Below are 14,731 nucleotides of genomic sequence, written 5' to 3'. Positions count from 1 at the left end.
GACTACGGGGTACAGGATGACATAAACATGACTTATCGCGCGAAGTGAGAGCACTTATCTTTTAATCAGAACTCATTCTAGCTCTTACTTTGATGATTCTAGAAAACGTGGAATTATCGTCGGATCCGACCGCGAGAGTATAGATGTCATTTCCGATGCCGATTCACATGACACTCATTTCACGCTGGACTGGCTCATTGGCCCGTAAACCAATGAGTACCCTACGTTTGGACCGTGAGTCATCAGCTGAAGTCAATATGAAATATTAGGAATGTTAATTGATGATTCATAGTAAACAAGGGTCATTATCAAGTGATGTCACTTGACATTTCTAATTTCTTGTGCCTGTCTTTTTCCCTCTTTATAAACACATTTAATAAAGTACAAGATACAATTTTTGTTAACAGTGAAAACAAAGCCTGACACATCTTCAAGAAACAAAATATCTCTTCTCTTACGAACGGCAGGGTAGCAACTTTTTCACAATAACGCTGATTTACTTTATACTTATTTTCAACACGTTAAACACACAACGTGAAAACGGAGTACGCTCTTCCCTGCCGGAAAGAACAGTGTCCCACAGTGTGTTCACAAGGTGTTCACAATGTGTTCACATAGCCGGCTATAATTATGAAAACTCTCTAATTTAATAGTGTGAAGATGATTTCACACTATTGTGTGGTTTTCACAGACTGTTCACATAATTATGTTCCGTTTCACACTGTAAATTTATGATTCAGAGTGTGTTCACAATATCTAAAGCGCTGTGGCATAGTGGATAAGAATCCCGACTCCCTATAGGAGGACCTGAGTTCGAGTCCCGCCCAGTGCTTACGTCCTTGGACAAGATGTTTTTATCCACTATGTCCCTCTGGACCCTGGTGTATAAATGGGTACTCGGCAACTCCAGGGGAATAATAACGACAGGGCCCTCTGGTAGAGCAGTGGCAACACTGAAGAGGCTACCCTGGATAAATAAGACCTTATTGTTATTGTTATCATTATTATTATTATTATTATTACTATTATTATTATTATTATTATTATTATTATCATTATTTTAACAGTGTGAAAAGATTCCACTCTATATTTCACATTGTGTTCTTTCCAGCAGGGTTAATTTCTGAGCAGAATTAAGATTGGACAGGGTAGAGATAGCAAACAGTCTCGAAGTTCATGAGAAGAAGATGTAGTATTGGTACCATGTCAGAATGATCCTGGTTTCTCAATACACGTCACAATAATAAATTGGCTCCAGAAAATGTAATTGTCATGGCTTACAATAGTTACAGGTGGGTTCGTGATAAATCTTTTTCTGATTCCTAACTATTAAATGTGAGAACAAATGAGGGGATAACTAATCATTATTTGGAATGGTAAACATGAGAATCTATTCACATGAAGGCAAAAAGATAAAATCCCAGCTTTCCTAGGAAAACAAAATCTTGAAAATGTCTGTAAAACGCTTATTGAATTTCTTAAACTGTCAGTAGATCATTTAATAACTAAACAACAAGAGCATTATCTCAATACGCGAATGTTGAAATATGTTAAGATTCACAACTACTCGTGTAACAAAAAAGAAAAACAACAAGGACCCACTACTGATTGCATATAACAGTATTTCAAGAAGAAGCGCATTATTAGTTCACTTGATATAAACAGAGTTGGTCTATGAAAAGTTTGTTCACTTGGTCGATAAAAAGTTAGTTCACTTGATATAAGCAGAGTTGGTCGATAAAAAGTTTGGTATATATAATGTACATGTAGAAGATATTCTGTATATGTTTATAATTGTAAATATATACATACATATATAGGCCTATGAAGAGCTTGCTTGCAGAAGGCATATCATTTTTCAATGGATTTAGCGCCTTTTGGAAAGAAGCTCTTCATATATATTATGTAATAATTAAAATAATAATAATAATGATAATAATAATTGGATTTATATGACGCTTTATACTTGTGTTTCTAAGCGCATGTAGATAAAGAGAGAAAAAGAAAAAAGAAAAAAATGCGTAGTCTTTTTCGTTATTATTTCATTTCGTTTCACTTCACTTTTGTTCATCATTCAAGAAAGAAAAAGCATGTTGACATAATTATTATCATAACGAGCAAAGCAACAACAATACAAACATGGAAGAACAATGATGATATGAAATACTGATACTATACAAATAAATAGAAATTACACAATAAGATATATGACAATGACATAATGTAAAACAAAAGGAATACACATTAAAAAAATCCTTACTTAGCTTGCAACACTATACATGCATTGCGGTAAAGAAAAAAGAACAGCAGCAGTATAAATAACGAGACAAAGTTACATTTTTTAAAGAGTTAACTACACGTCGTATACCTTTACATGAAACATTACCATGAATCGAGAAGTTGTATTATGTACTTGTTCAACATATTTTTATTCAGTTGTAAATAAAAAAAAAATGAATTCATGCGATACCACATTACGTAATATACTGTATTAAACGTATTACAAAAAATATTGAGATTGATGACATAGTTAAGTGTGATAATAATGAACATCAGTATTTATCGAAAAAAAAAACACCTAACATTTTGGGAAAAAGCGTAGATAATGACGATTCGTTGAAGCACAAATTTGCAACCTATCTATATTCTATATCCCCTGCCTCTAAGGATTACATAATTTTGTTAAAAGCAAAGTATGTACAAATAATGTGCATTGCAATGATTATTTCGTAAAGCCATCATTTTTGTTTGTTTGTTTGTTTTTAATGGCAAAAAAATCCTGTGTTCTCCCAGACGGAGTTACAATATATGGGATGGGACAAAACATATGAATTATTCATAGTGAATAACATGGTCTATGGTACTTCATATTTAAATCGGTCTAAATTTCAATAACACGTGACAAAATTGAATCGATCCCTCCAACTTCAATAGAGTGCTTGTCAAGTATGATATCAAGAAATTGACAGAATCGTAAAATTGTAAATATTCTAAATCTATCTTTACAGACAGCTTATCAACGTACACTTGGGCACATTTCCTTTTAAATTGAACACATTGCATCATATCAATATTAGTATTCAAAGATAATTGAAACACAGAGTGCATTGTACCTGTTTTTCTTAGATTTTTATTGTCTTTGTGAATTAACTTCTATTCAGATTACAAATCAAAACATTGACATCTTTATGAGCTGCAAGGACACAAAAACTATCTGCATCATAAAAAGGCAGTCATGGCAGGCATGCACAATATCATATAGGTGATACTCGTTCTTCCAAAGGTTTGGTAATCCGGAAATGAAATAGGGTCAGTTATTCCGAAGGTTCGTTATTTTGAAAGACACAAATTCCGTATGCCTAGATGTTCGCCTATCCGAAGATTAAAAAGGGTTGGTTAATCCGAACATTAAAATGGCGTTATTCAGAATGTTCGTCAGTCCAAAGGTTCGTACTTCCGAAAATGAAATAAGGCTTGTTATTCCGAAGGATCGTTAATCCCAAAACGAATTAAGACTTGTTTGATACTCCGAAGGGTCGTTTTTCCGAAAATGAAAAGAAAGTGCGTAGGCTTACTATTCGTTTTTGGAGTAACGAACCTTCGAAATAACGTACAACATTTCATTTTTTTTTTCTTCGATTTAACAAACTTTCGGAATGACGAACCTTATTTCATTTTCAGAATTACGATCCTTCGGAATAACGAACCTTTGAAATAACGAACTGTAACATTTATTTACACAAGAGCAGCAATTACCCAAGAATTGACGCCTGGGGATACTCCTGCACTAATAGTTATCTTTGCCGATGAAGGAGAAAATAATTCACTTAATTGTTTCAGTTTAACAAGTAAAAGTTAAACAAATTGAAACATACATCTTTTACTCTGTAATTATATATTTTTAGGGCAAAATGTATTGTGAAAGAGAACCAAGTGATTTAGAAATATCCGTAAATACAGCAATGACGTCACTCCAAAAGATTGATTCGGTAACAACTCATCTATGAATCTCAATCACATCAAAATCTATGAAATATTTTTGAGGAAAGAAAAAGCAGACTGTCATACAGCACGTTAGGCCTATGCTTTTATAGAAACATTATTTTTCTAAGTCTGACAAGAGACTACCGATTTTCTTTCTGTGATGTTCCTCTAAAGATTTAATTTCACAAGTACAGTGTACTGGAAAGGCAAAATTTTAGGGGAAAAAAAAATCACTCCACGTTGACAGTAGTGCATATACCGAAAAAAAAAATCATCAAATTAACGGAGGAATCAAAGAAGAAGGGCAGAAAAAACAACAACAAACCTATACAAAATCTAAAGTTGTCATATTTTCACCATCCTATGCAGTGAAATTGGTCAGAACAATTTTTCAAATTTACATGGCGTGCTGATGATATCAGAAAATCTTCACAAGTTCTTCTGTTCTAAATACCTCAAACTATATAGTTTGCGTCAAATTATCCAATAACTGTCATTTAAACCAAACTAGACAGAAAGTTTCAATACGAAGAAGTGGGATAATCGTGAGGCGAGAAAATAATCGCTTTTTCTTAGTTGTGACTGAGGAGCCATGTAGAACTTAACATCCATGATTTCGTTATAAATAATTTTCTGATTTTAATGAAACTTGCATCATTCGATTTGTCCGCTCACGCTCTACCACAGTCAACTTGACCACGGAATGACGTTTCACTTTGATTGAAGATTGAAGAACGTGAAACTTACTAGACATGGTGGCAGGAGCATGTCTAGAAGGAAGGAACGTATTATCTGACAGGTTCTTATAATGAGCCTTTCCTCCAGCAACCACGGTTTGATTAGGGAAAGCGGCTCTCAAGAAGAAACACAAAACTGGAATAAATCTATCCAGGGAATACAATGCGTTGCTGTTGTTGTTTTTTTATGGGTCTGTCGTGTGAGTAATGTGCTGTTGTCTAGGCACATTGTTTCATACTCACTGCACCTCTCTGTCAATTCATGAGCAGGTGACGTTTGGAATCACGTTTAAAGTTCTCTAAGACGGGCAACTCAATTCTATAATCAAACATCTAATCGCACTTGAATCTCCTGCCGAGCAACTCCTTGCATGGTATTGTCACAAGTGTCATACAGAGTATGTACACACTGATTTTAATCAACAGTTACGAAAATAATGTGTAGGAGGTGTTTTTTTTTTTTTTCAGTTAGGCAAACACCGGATTTAAAATGTCCTAACTTTTTTTTTTGACAGGGAACTACAAGGATGATTTGCAAATTACTTACGATATAAAATTTGGTCTCTTACGAACTTTTGTTGCGGGGGGGGGGGGTCGTCATTAAATACATTTCAGGGTATTAACTTCCATCATTGTTCAGAATTTGAGCCAAGGAGATCACGCAGCACCATTCAAAGAAATAAAAATCTACTCTTTAACAGGGATTTTTTGTTGCAAATGTTTTGTGATACATTATAGGACCCATATACTTTTCAAAAGAGATGATTATCCCCCTTTGATACCCTGCTCTGCTTCTTGCGTGACACTTGATAGAGCCCTGTCTTTGTACAGTGAAATTAGACTCCTCAAACCACGAGAACTATTGAAAAACCATTAAAAAAGCAATTCGTTATTTCCCTTTATCAATGTAACTCTCTCTGCTACCCTGCTATAATCTCTCCACGTGCGTCAGACTAGCTATACTCACGCCCCTCACAACACGCTAGGAGATGTTACACATGTACACACGCTCATGTTTAGAAAAAAAAAAACCCAGAGAAGCCAATGAGACGATGACCTTTGACCCTTGAGACTGACACTCCCATCATTCTAAACTTAGTCCCTCGAAGTAGAAAGGAGCGATGTGAATTAGCCTTCCTTCCTCCTCCTAATTATTCTGTCGCATTATTGGTCCGGCTGTAGTGCTCGACGTCTAGAGCGAGTGACACTTGGCTTTGCAATCCGCCCCCTTCTGTGAACCAGAAGGTGCCGTCCCGAAAGCTACAAATAGGACAGCAACCACGTCACGAAAATAACTCTGCATCTCCTTCTGGATGATTACGCACTACCGACAGACCTCTAGTCATTGGGAGTAATTTTTGTTTGCCAGTTTAGCCTCTGCCCTTGCAACAGGAACACTGCCCTTTGGAAGTTCGCTCTCCTTGGAGAAATCGACTTTTTCTACTCATCACTTCGAAAGTACTCCCAAACTATAGCACCATGAAGGTCTTCGTAGCACTGCTGCCATTCCTCGGTAAGTTGCCTGTTACAGAATTCAGTTCGTTCAGCTTTGTAGTTTTCATTTATTATCCAGTTTGGTCTACATTCTATTTTTATTTATTTTTTTTTTTTTTTGGGGGGGGGGGGTCTACTAGTTTTAGCTTTGGCCAAGGTAGCCTTCATTTTTCATTAGTTCTCAAATCTATGAAAAAGTTATTTCGCTCATAATTCAAATGAGATTTACCAATGTAATCATAATTGCATGAAGATTTCTCTTTTCTACCCGAAAAAAAAAAATCATTCAGATAAAGCAGTTCTAAACTTGATTGTTTTTCTGGGGAGTTAGGCGGGGTTTACCTTTGCGCTCCAGCCTTTATTTCCGTATAATGACTTCTCAAAATATCAAGGATCAATTACTTTGTGCTGTTCTCCACACTTCTCTAGGTATGACTATAATAGAGCTCATAGTATTTTACTGGCAATAAAGGCAACTTTTTTTTTTTAGATTATTATCATTATTATTCATCTTTTAAAATAAAATTCCCATTTTAATCCATTAGGAAATAAACAACTAATAATGATGAATTCCCAATGCAATAAGGCTATAAATAAGAGGGCGTAGGTTTAGAATTATCGCGCAGAAAAGATTAGTAACCACTACATTATTTTTTTTCCCTGAACATGACAATGTTTATGTACCTTAACGTCCACTTTGAAAGAAAATGTTATTTCTATAGAGTTCTTAGATCAATAAAACAATTAAAGACAGTTTGATTTATTTCAACAACAAAATGTTATTGAACTCTTTAAACAACTCGTCATATGACTTGAAGTAGAATCATTACAGAATATACAGGATTCTCATTTTCCCTCCAATTCTGCATATTGGAAAAAACTGATCCTATCAGGAATACGATTTCTAATGTGATTGCTAAGTTCCCAAGACGTATTCGTTAACTTCGCAGTTATTGTGGAAAAGAAAATAATTATTGTTAAAAGTGTTTTATGAGATATGCATGAAGAATGGGTCATTGCGTGGTTAACGTACCGTGAACATCGCCACTCAAATCTATGAGGATCTTTAAAAAACGTCTTCGTGCTATAAATAGCCATCATCACCTTAGTCACCAGCACAGCCTACATCAAAATCGCGAGAAAGATCGTACACGTAGTTGGAAGCAGGAAGATTCAGTTTGGACAGGGCAATTAAGCGGGTTGAGGTATCTGACCTCGTATTTGACGTAAATAAAGGGCAAGATTCATTATTGGGGAAATCAGGGAATCAAAGTCATGCTGGCATGTACATGTCATATCTTTGCCAAACGATAACACGCATCAATTGCAAGGGAGAAAAAAGTCACGTGGTACGCATGCTGAATAATTATATTGATAAGTCAGGTAAGTTATGCTGAGTGAGATGGGATTATGGGCAAGACAGTTACCATTTAGCAAGGTGTTTAGATTATAAGCTGTTGCTGTCTGATTAATGCTTTTAACTGGTGCAATATTGCCTCTGAGCTAATTTCTTATTTCTATACCTGCAAAGTTTTGCTATATCTGCAAATTGCTTGAAGAAACAAAACATTACGCTAGTTCTTTCTTTCGATTTTGCAATGACAGCCGCGGCCGCAGCCGTGGGCACTGGAATGGATAATGGGTACGGCGCGGGAAACGGTATGACGGACGGGACCAACTTCGGATTTGGGATGGGAGCCGCCGCTGCTGATATTGGGACTGGCACATCGGCCATGGATGTTGGAGGGTCTGTCGGTGGCTCTGTCGGTGGCTCGGTCGGAGGCTCCAGCGACAGCCTTGGCGCTGCGCAGTCTGAAACCAGCGACGACACCAGCGGGAGCGACGGTAGCGACGATGGCAGTAACGACGACGGCAGCGACGACGACAATTCGGGCGAAAACTCGAACGGAGGCAGCAACGGTCAGATGAACGCCAACCTTGGTTCCATGAATCTCCGCCAGAAAGGAGGTGTAGCCGCGGGCACAATCATTGCCATTGTCGCAGTGGTAGCAGTGGCCGGTGTTGGTTTCTACTTGTACAAGAGGCGTCAAAACGGAGCCCAGATGCTTTCAAATGCATAAAGGGTACGAACTAGACTTTGCCTTTTCTAGAACATGTTTTTATTGAACAAAGACATTTGCGCCAAAGCTTTGATAGGCAATAAATCGGACATATTTCACGGCACCTGATGCTCGGAGGAAGCGAGTAAACATCACAGACTGATTTTGCCTTCATGTCACGTGATCATGGGAGAGCTATGATGATGATGATAATGATGACGTCATTGATGACAGTGATGCAATCCCTACTGGCGGATTCTACACTCTCCCCTCCTGCCATTGATACCATGATATACCAACACCAACCAGGTTATCATCACTTCATGGTAGCTTTAGGCTGTGAATAATGTAAACCTTCCTGTGTTACCCCTTGCTACAGTTGTGATTTGGAAACTTACAAGCGTTGACAGCCACCATCCCCAGCAAAAAAAAAAAAAAAAACAACAAAAAAAAACACAATAACAAACAAACAAGCAATAACTACGAGTCTTTCATTACTATACTTTATCAGCACCTCTTTGTTAGTGCTTGTTTTTATTCAGTTTCATGCCAGATTTTTATCATCTTCTCCATCTGATTTCCCCATTATTCCCATTCCATTCTTTGATTTTAAAGCACCTGTGTCTCTAGTAATATCTCTCACGTTCCAACAGAAGCATCTCCATTTTTTTTCAGTTACCAATGACTGTTAATTTCATAAATTATTGTATACATACTTCTTATATTCCTCCAAAGATGATTTCATGGAAGTCAGAAATATCCTGCCCTACATGAAATCATTTCAAGAGCTGCATTGTATCTTATGGTCTATTAAATCATATCTGTTTTGGAAACGGTTTCTAATTGATCCTTTTGTGAGTACTTTGCATGTAGCTGTTTAAATAGTTTGTCTTCCTCTACTCTCGTTGTATCCATGGCATTTAATCTGGTGATTGAGACTGTGTTTGATTGGTTTGTGGTTTGTTTACTATGCCAAGTGTCCTAACGGAGACTCGCCAGTGATTGGCCACCCATGACTCAGTGTACTTCCACCAAGTGACAATCTCGTGACCAGGTCTGCTTTAAGCTCAAACTTCCCCAACCCACGCCCGTGTCCGCCTGAACGTCATCCAATATCCGTGGGTTTAAAAAGCTCTCGATATTGTACCACGATTGTCTTTGGCCCCCTATCATATTCTACTTGGCATTTTCTCACATGATCCACAACAGTATAGGAAGATACTAATTACATAGATTTTTAATTTCCTTTACTGTTCATATCACAGAAAACAAAATAACTACCCCCTCATAATCTGCAAGCCTTTATTCAAGTCATAAAGTCATAAAGCTGAGTTGAAGTGATGTTCCGGCATTAAGGTATAGACGGTTTAATTATTATTATCATTATTATTAGTAGTAGTATTAGTATTATTATTATCTTCATTATATATATATATATATATATATATATATATATATATATATATATATATATATATATATATATATACTTGTTCAATAAAAGTATAAGAGATGACCAAGAAGCTATATAACAAAGTCTATCCAATGTCATGGTTTGCCGTACAGAAAAAAAAAGAAAACAAAATCGACGTGAATACTGAACACCGACATTTCTTCCTACAAAAGTTCATACGAAGACTCTTGCTGTCTTTTTGAAAGAATCTGGCAGTATATGATGACATTTGATAATATACCTGAATGCCTAAGTACTAATTGGGTCCGCGTGATTATGACGAACTCCGTCACGTGTTTCGATGAAAATCTTCAAACGTACAACCGAATGATTACTACTTCCTGACCTACAGCATATCCCCTGCAAATGTACGTCAGGCAAAAGAAAACCAAAACAACAAACACAATAACGAAACCCCTCAATTGAGGCCACATAAACTATCAATAATATCATGGTAATAATAATAACAACAAAAGCAACATAGCAACAACAACCACAGCAATAACGTACATATGATAACTACGATGACAACAGTAACAACAGCTTCTTATCAATTTCTAGTGTTTGGCAAAATCCCACGTAGCGGAGACTCTTTATTATAAACGAAACCACTCTATAGTATCGCCATGGAACTAGGTCCATGGTGTAAACACCTACCTGGTATCACTTATTGCTATCTCTGCCCGCGAAAGAGCCTGACCACGTACAGCACATTAAAACATTTCGGTCTGTGAAGAGAGAGAGAGAGAGAGAAAAAAAAAGAGACAAGCGCCAACTATGGGCCAGTTAAGAGAGGTGCTTGCTGTAAGAGAAATGAATACATTAGAACAAAACCACGATCGCGACACATACGAAAAGAAATGAAAAACAAAAGCAAGAATTAACCCGTGGAAAAAAAGACAAGCGCCAACTACGGACCAGTTAAGACAAGGTGCATGATTTTAGAGTACATTCTGGGTAATTGGGTAACAGATGACAGCAAACCGATTACATCAATAACGAAAACAAGTAACTCAAAGTAAGCGGAGGAGAAAAGAGAGAGAGAGAGGGGGGGGGGGGTGGAGTGAGAAAGTTGGTGAAAGATGAATAAAAAGAAAAGAATGTTGCAAATTACAACAGGCAGGTGGAAACCAAGGTATGATGGAAATAGAATGAAAGGGATCATACCATTGACAAGATAATCAATAATAACGGAAATTGAACAGTGACCACAATGACTTTCCTCATGACCATTTTGCTTGATACTACGTTTCATTGACACCACTACACTGCGAAATCAACCTGAAGGGCATGGCCCTTTCAATTTCAGCTTAAAGTCTGAACGTATCAAATGCAGCGTACTGCTCAATGATGGCATAGATATAAGCTCAAACAAAAACAGGGACAGAATGTCATATCAATAGATTTGCCTTTTAAAAAAAGTTTTAGAAAGTTTTACATATGTGTCTTGTTACTTATGTGTCTTGCGCAAGTCAAGGTTATGATGGCATTGCTTCGCAATAAACTTGCTACCAAATGCTCCGAAGTCCAGTTCTACATTTATGTTCCAAAGAAAATGAAATAAATAAAGTTTGTGTGTGTGTAAGTTCACCGCGTAGAAAGTTGTTGCTACTAAAGGTTGTGCATTGTAAATAAGAGCATTATTATTATGTTTGTTAGTTAGAGAAAGTCACTGGGAGAGTTCTGAGATAATAATTGTCATCAACATTTACTTTCCATGAGTTGCGTCCGACATCACTGCTTAGTAAAACATGTGGATTTGTCGTATCCCATAGCATTCTTGATATAATATGCTTGACTTGAAGTGAATATTTTTCTTTAACTCTGATGTTTTAGATTCAAACCTTATCATGAAGTAGCATGATAGCGGAGGCTTTTAAGAGGCCTAAACCTACCGATACTTAATAGCTAATAATCTTATCAATATGAAAAAAACATTGATATGGTAGGATCAAAAGTAACCAGGAGGCGGGGTTCCCGAATGGCAAAACCAGTTCATCGTTTTGAGCAAGGAGTACCAATACAGACATTTTGAAATATTACAGCAATGAAAATATCTCGATAAGAAGAATAGATTTTCAACAGATTTATTGTTGATATGTGTGCAGGTCAATAGAAGACCGTTGATGTGGTGACTTGTCACCTCATCCGACTTGCCTACGTGATTGTGACGAATAGGCCTACTGCGAAAGTGTGAGAGTGCTCTCATTTTCTCTATTTATATGCAATTTTGATTAAAAAAAAACCAACTGTTCTTTCTGCAGTTTGCGCGGTGAAAATTTGCCTTGGCTTTTGCTGAAGGAAACATAATGAGTTACGTGTCATAACTTAGAAAAGTACGGGGTTGGGCCACAGCATATTTCAGCCAATGGCAGGCAAGCAAACGCAGGGCAACGCCCATTCTCGGCAGCGCGCAGCTGCATCAATACCTTAACCTCGAATAGGAACTTCTGTTACACTACCATGTGTTTGGCATAACATCTTTCACTGTCCTGTGAATATATTCGGGAGATTAAGAAGAAGACCTTGAATGGATATTAGCTGTAATTTGGAAACTTATGATTCCAAGACTATTTACGCATTTGTTCTTTATTTTGCAACTTAATATCAAGAGCGAATGCAAGGATTGTGCTCTCGTGACCTCGCGTGACACGCTCAACGACAAATATGACAGAAGGCGCGAAGCAAGTGCATCGAAGACTCAACGGGCGCCAGCTCGGAGGATCAAACAATGTTGATACGATCTCAAAATCTGTCAGGCCAAGTACTTCAATTAAGGGGCGAAGGTTACGCAGTAAAGTTTGTTCGTCAACCCAGACAAAGTTCCTCTAGGCGAAGTGTCATTGGAAGAAATCATCCGTGACCATTCTTTGCTCAAGCGACAAGGACGTCAGTTTCGCGTCAGCCCTTCTCGCTGGGAGGACGCATGACATCTAAAGGGGGTGGGACTACTTTTTCAGCTGTCACTCTCAGTGTCATAAGCATCACTTCAGTATGCTTCCGTGAAAATGAAAGTCGAAAAGGAACCACATGAAACATTTTTTTTTAATAGTCATGAAAACAGTAACTCCAATGCGACTGAAGTGAAAGCCTTTATTGCATTATCGCTACGATCAATAACTTTCCAACATGGGGTTTTCACTAATCAATCTTGACACCTTAAAGCCTCATGAAAGCTCCCAAGAATTGATGACAATAATCATGATCAACCGTCATGTCAAATAGCCAAGAACAGCAAAAGTCACTTATAACGTATAATGACAAAGATTCGCCTTCCTTAACTGATGTTGACATTATTTCCAGCATTATAATTACCAATTTAGTATTATCACTGCTACCATTACCACCGTTGTCGATGCTGGCGCTACCATTGTGATCTTGAACAATAACTTTTATTTCCACCAAACATGACATTAATCACAACTATCTTTATTTCCCTGATGGTGGTTGCAGAAGGAGGTTAGCTGTCGTCATCTTGACGCTGTTGATTCTTTCATCAATATTATTTTGATACGCTGAGTCAAACTATCAATATGTCATTACGACAGGTGTTCTATATCTCTTGGTGGAAAGTTGATTATTGTTGCTCATATATAGGTTACCATATTACTCCAAGATGAGAGAACGAAAAGAACAACACAAACACGGTAAATCAAACATTCAAATGACAATGATGCCGAGGTGACGATGATGATGACGATTTAATGTAATTATGATAAGAGGTTATGACAGCTACCAAGACAAAACAAACTGGCGGTCGAAAAACAGAGCAATAAGCCTTGTGCACAAAATCAAGAAAATCAAAATTCAAACAGTGAACTTGGTGATAAGAATCGGACGGCGTGCACCGCCACCTGCTATCGGGAGATCAGAAAAACAGGTGGACATTTGTTGAAAGTCAGTCCTACTTTCTAGAGTCTTCGGAAAAGTATAGAGATTAGCGGAGGACGTACTGAATCCAAGACTTTACTACATTGCCGCAAAGCTGATGCACTGATGACTGAAAAGTCATCGAACATTCACGACGATGACGGGACGGTGATCCAGGATTAACATGGATTAATGTCTTCTTATGTTCTAAAGTTGCATTGAAAAGCAAGGATTGCCAGGATTTAATGTGTGAATCTAATGTTCTACTCGACTTCTCCCCTAAACATATTAAAGAACATGACAACAAAATCATAGAGACTGTTTCTTCTTGTTTATGATAATTTTTATAGGCCCTATACCGAAGGAGCTATAGCTTCTTGTCCTACCTATACGGGCAGTCGCAATACGTTTACGTTTATTGTTAAAGTAGACGACAACTTAAGTGTGCCAGCTTATTACTCACCTTGTGATCTACAAATGCTGTCTTAGTTCACCTCAATCTTGTGTTATTTACAGTTTGTCAGAATTATGTATACGCTGCAAAAAGTTGCGTGATAGATATGAAACACCAAGCTGGTGCTATATTTTCGGTGTTCATTTGTGGCGTCAATTTAACACCTTCGGGTGTCACTTAAAAATGTAAAACTTATTTTTGAGATGCATTTAGTTCCTGTTCTTCTTGTTGATTTTGAACTTCAACAAGATGAACAAAAACTTTCGGATATAGTACTTGATTTTTTTGGAGAAAAAAAATGTGAACACATTCACACCATGAAGTGCCAAGTGAATACTTTCCAACACTATCCCCAAATACCTTCTACACCTGTCGACGTGGTCCCTGTTGACACTGGCTTAGGGTTTGTGTGCGATTTGTGGAAGATCCATGGCGTTATACCTAAACCTAACATCGATCTTTTGCAGTGTACTGCATTGTCGTTTTCGCTATAATCAACCATTTCCACCAGTAAGATTTGGAAAAAAAAAACAATCATGAAAAATGTATTGTAAGACGCTGAAAATTGATACATGTAATGTCAGATGGCATGCCGAATAACATTTGTTTTTTTACTGACAAGTTTAAAACTCACCTCACATACTCCCGTTTCCTGATAGATTCAAATAATTAATTATCA

General features: G+C 37.2%; 1 protein-coding gene across 1 annotated transcript; it reads left to right on the top strand.

The window, feature by feature from the left end:
• Positions 1-6,116: 6,116 nt before the first annotated feature.
• Positions 6,117-8,296, top strand: LOC140230333 (uncharacterized). Its single transcript, XM_072310484.1, has 2 exons — positions 6,117-6,234; positions 7,821-8,296. Exons 1-2 carry the CDS (start codon positions 6,201-6,203, stop codon positions 8,294-8,296), a joined length of 510 nt encoding a protein of 169 aa, XP_072166585.1. The 5' UTR covers positions 6,117-6,200.
• The last annotated feature ends 6,435 nt before the right edge of the window (positions 8,297-14,731 follow it).

This window comes from Diadema setosum, chromosome 7, assembly GCF_964275005.1.
Source record: "Diadema setosum chromosome 7, eeDiaSeto1, whole genome shotgun sequence".
Lineage (NCBI taxonomy): Eukaryota > Metazoa > Echinodermata > Echinoidea > Diadematoida > Diadematidae > Diadema > Diadema setosum.
Note: the sequence above shows the minus strand (reverse complement) of the source record. Positions and strands in the feature narration are given on the sequence as shown.

Bases quoted from the DNA above. Each gene is read 5' to 3' on its own strand.
- LOC140230333 (XM_072310484.1), top strand. From the start codon at position 6,201: ATGAAGGTCTTCGTAGCACTGCTGCCATTCCTCG. The intron at 6,235-7,820 runs GTAAGTTGCCTG...TTGCAATGACAG, and splicing joins AGCACTGCTGCCATTCCTCG to CCGCGGCCGCAGCCGTGGGC.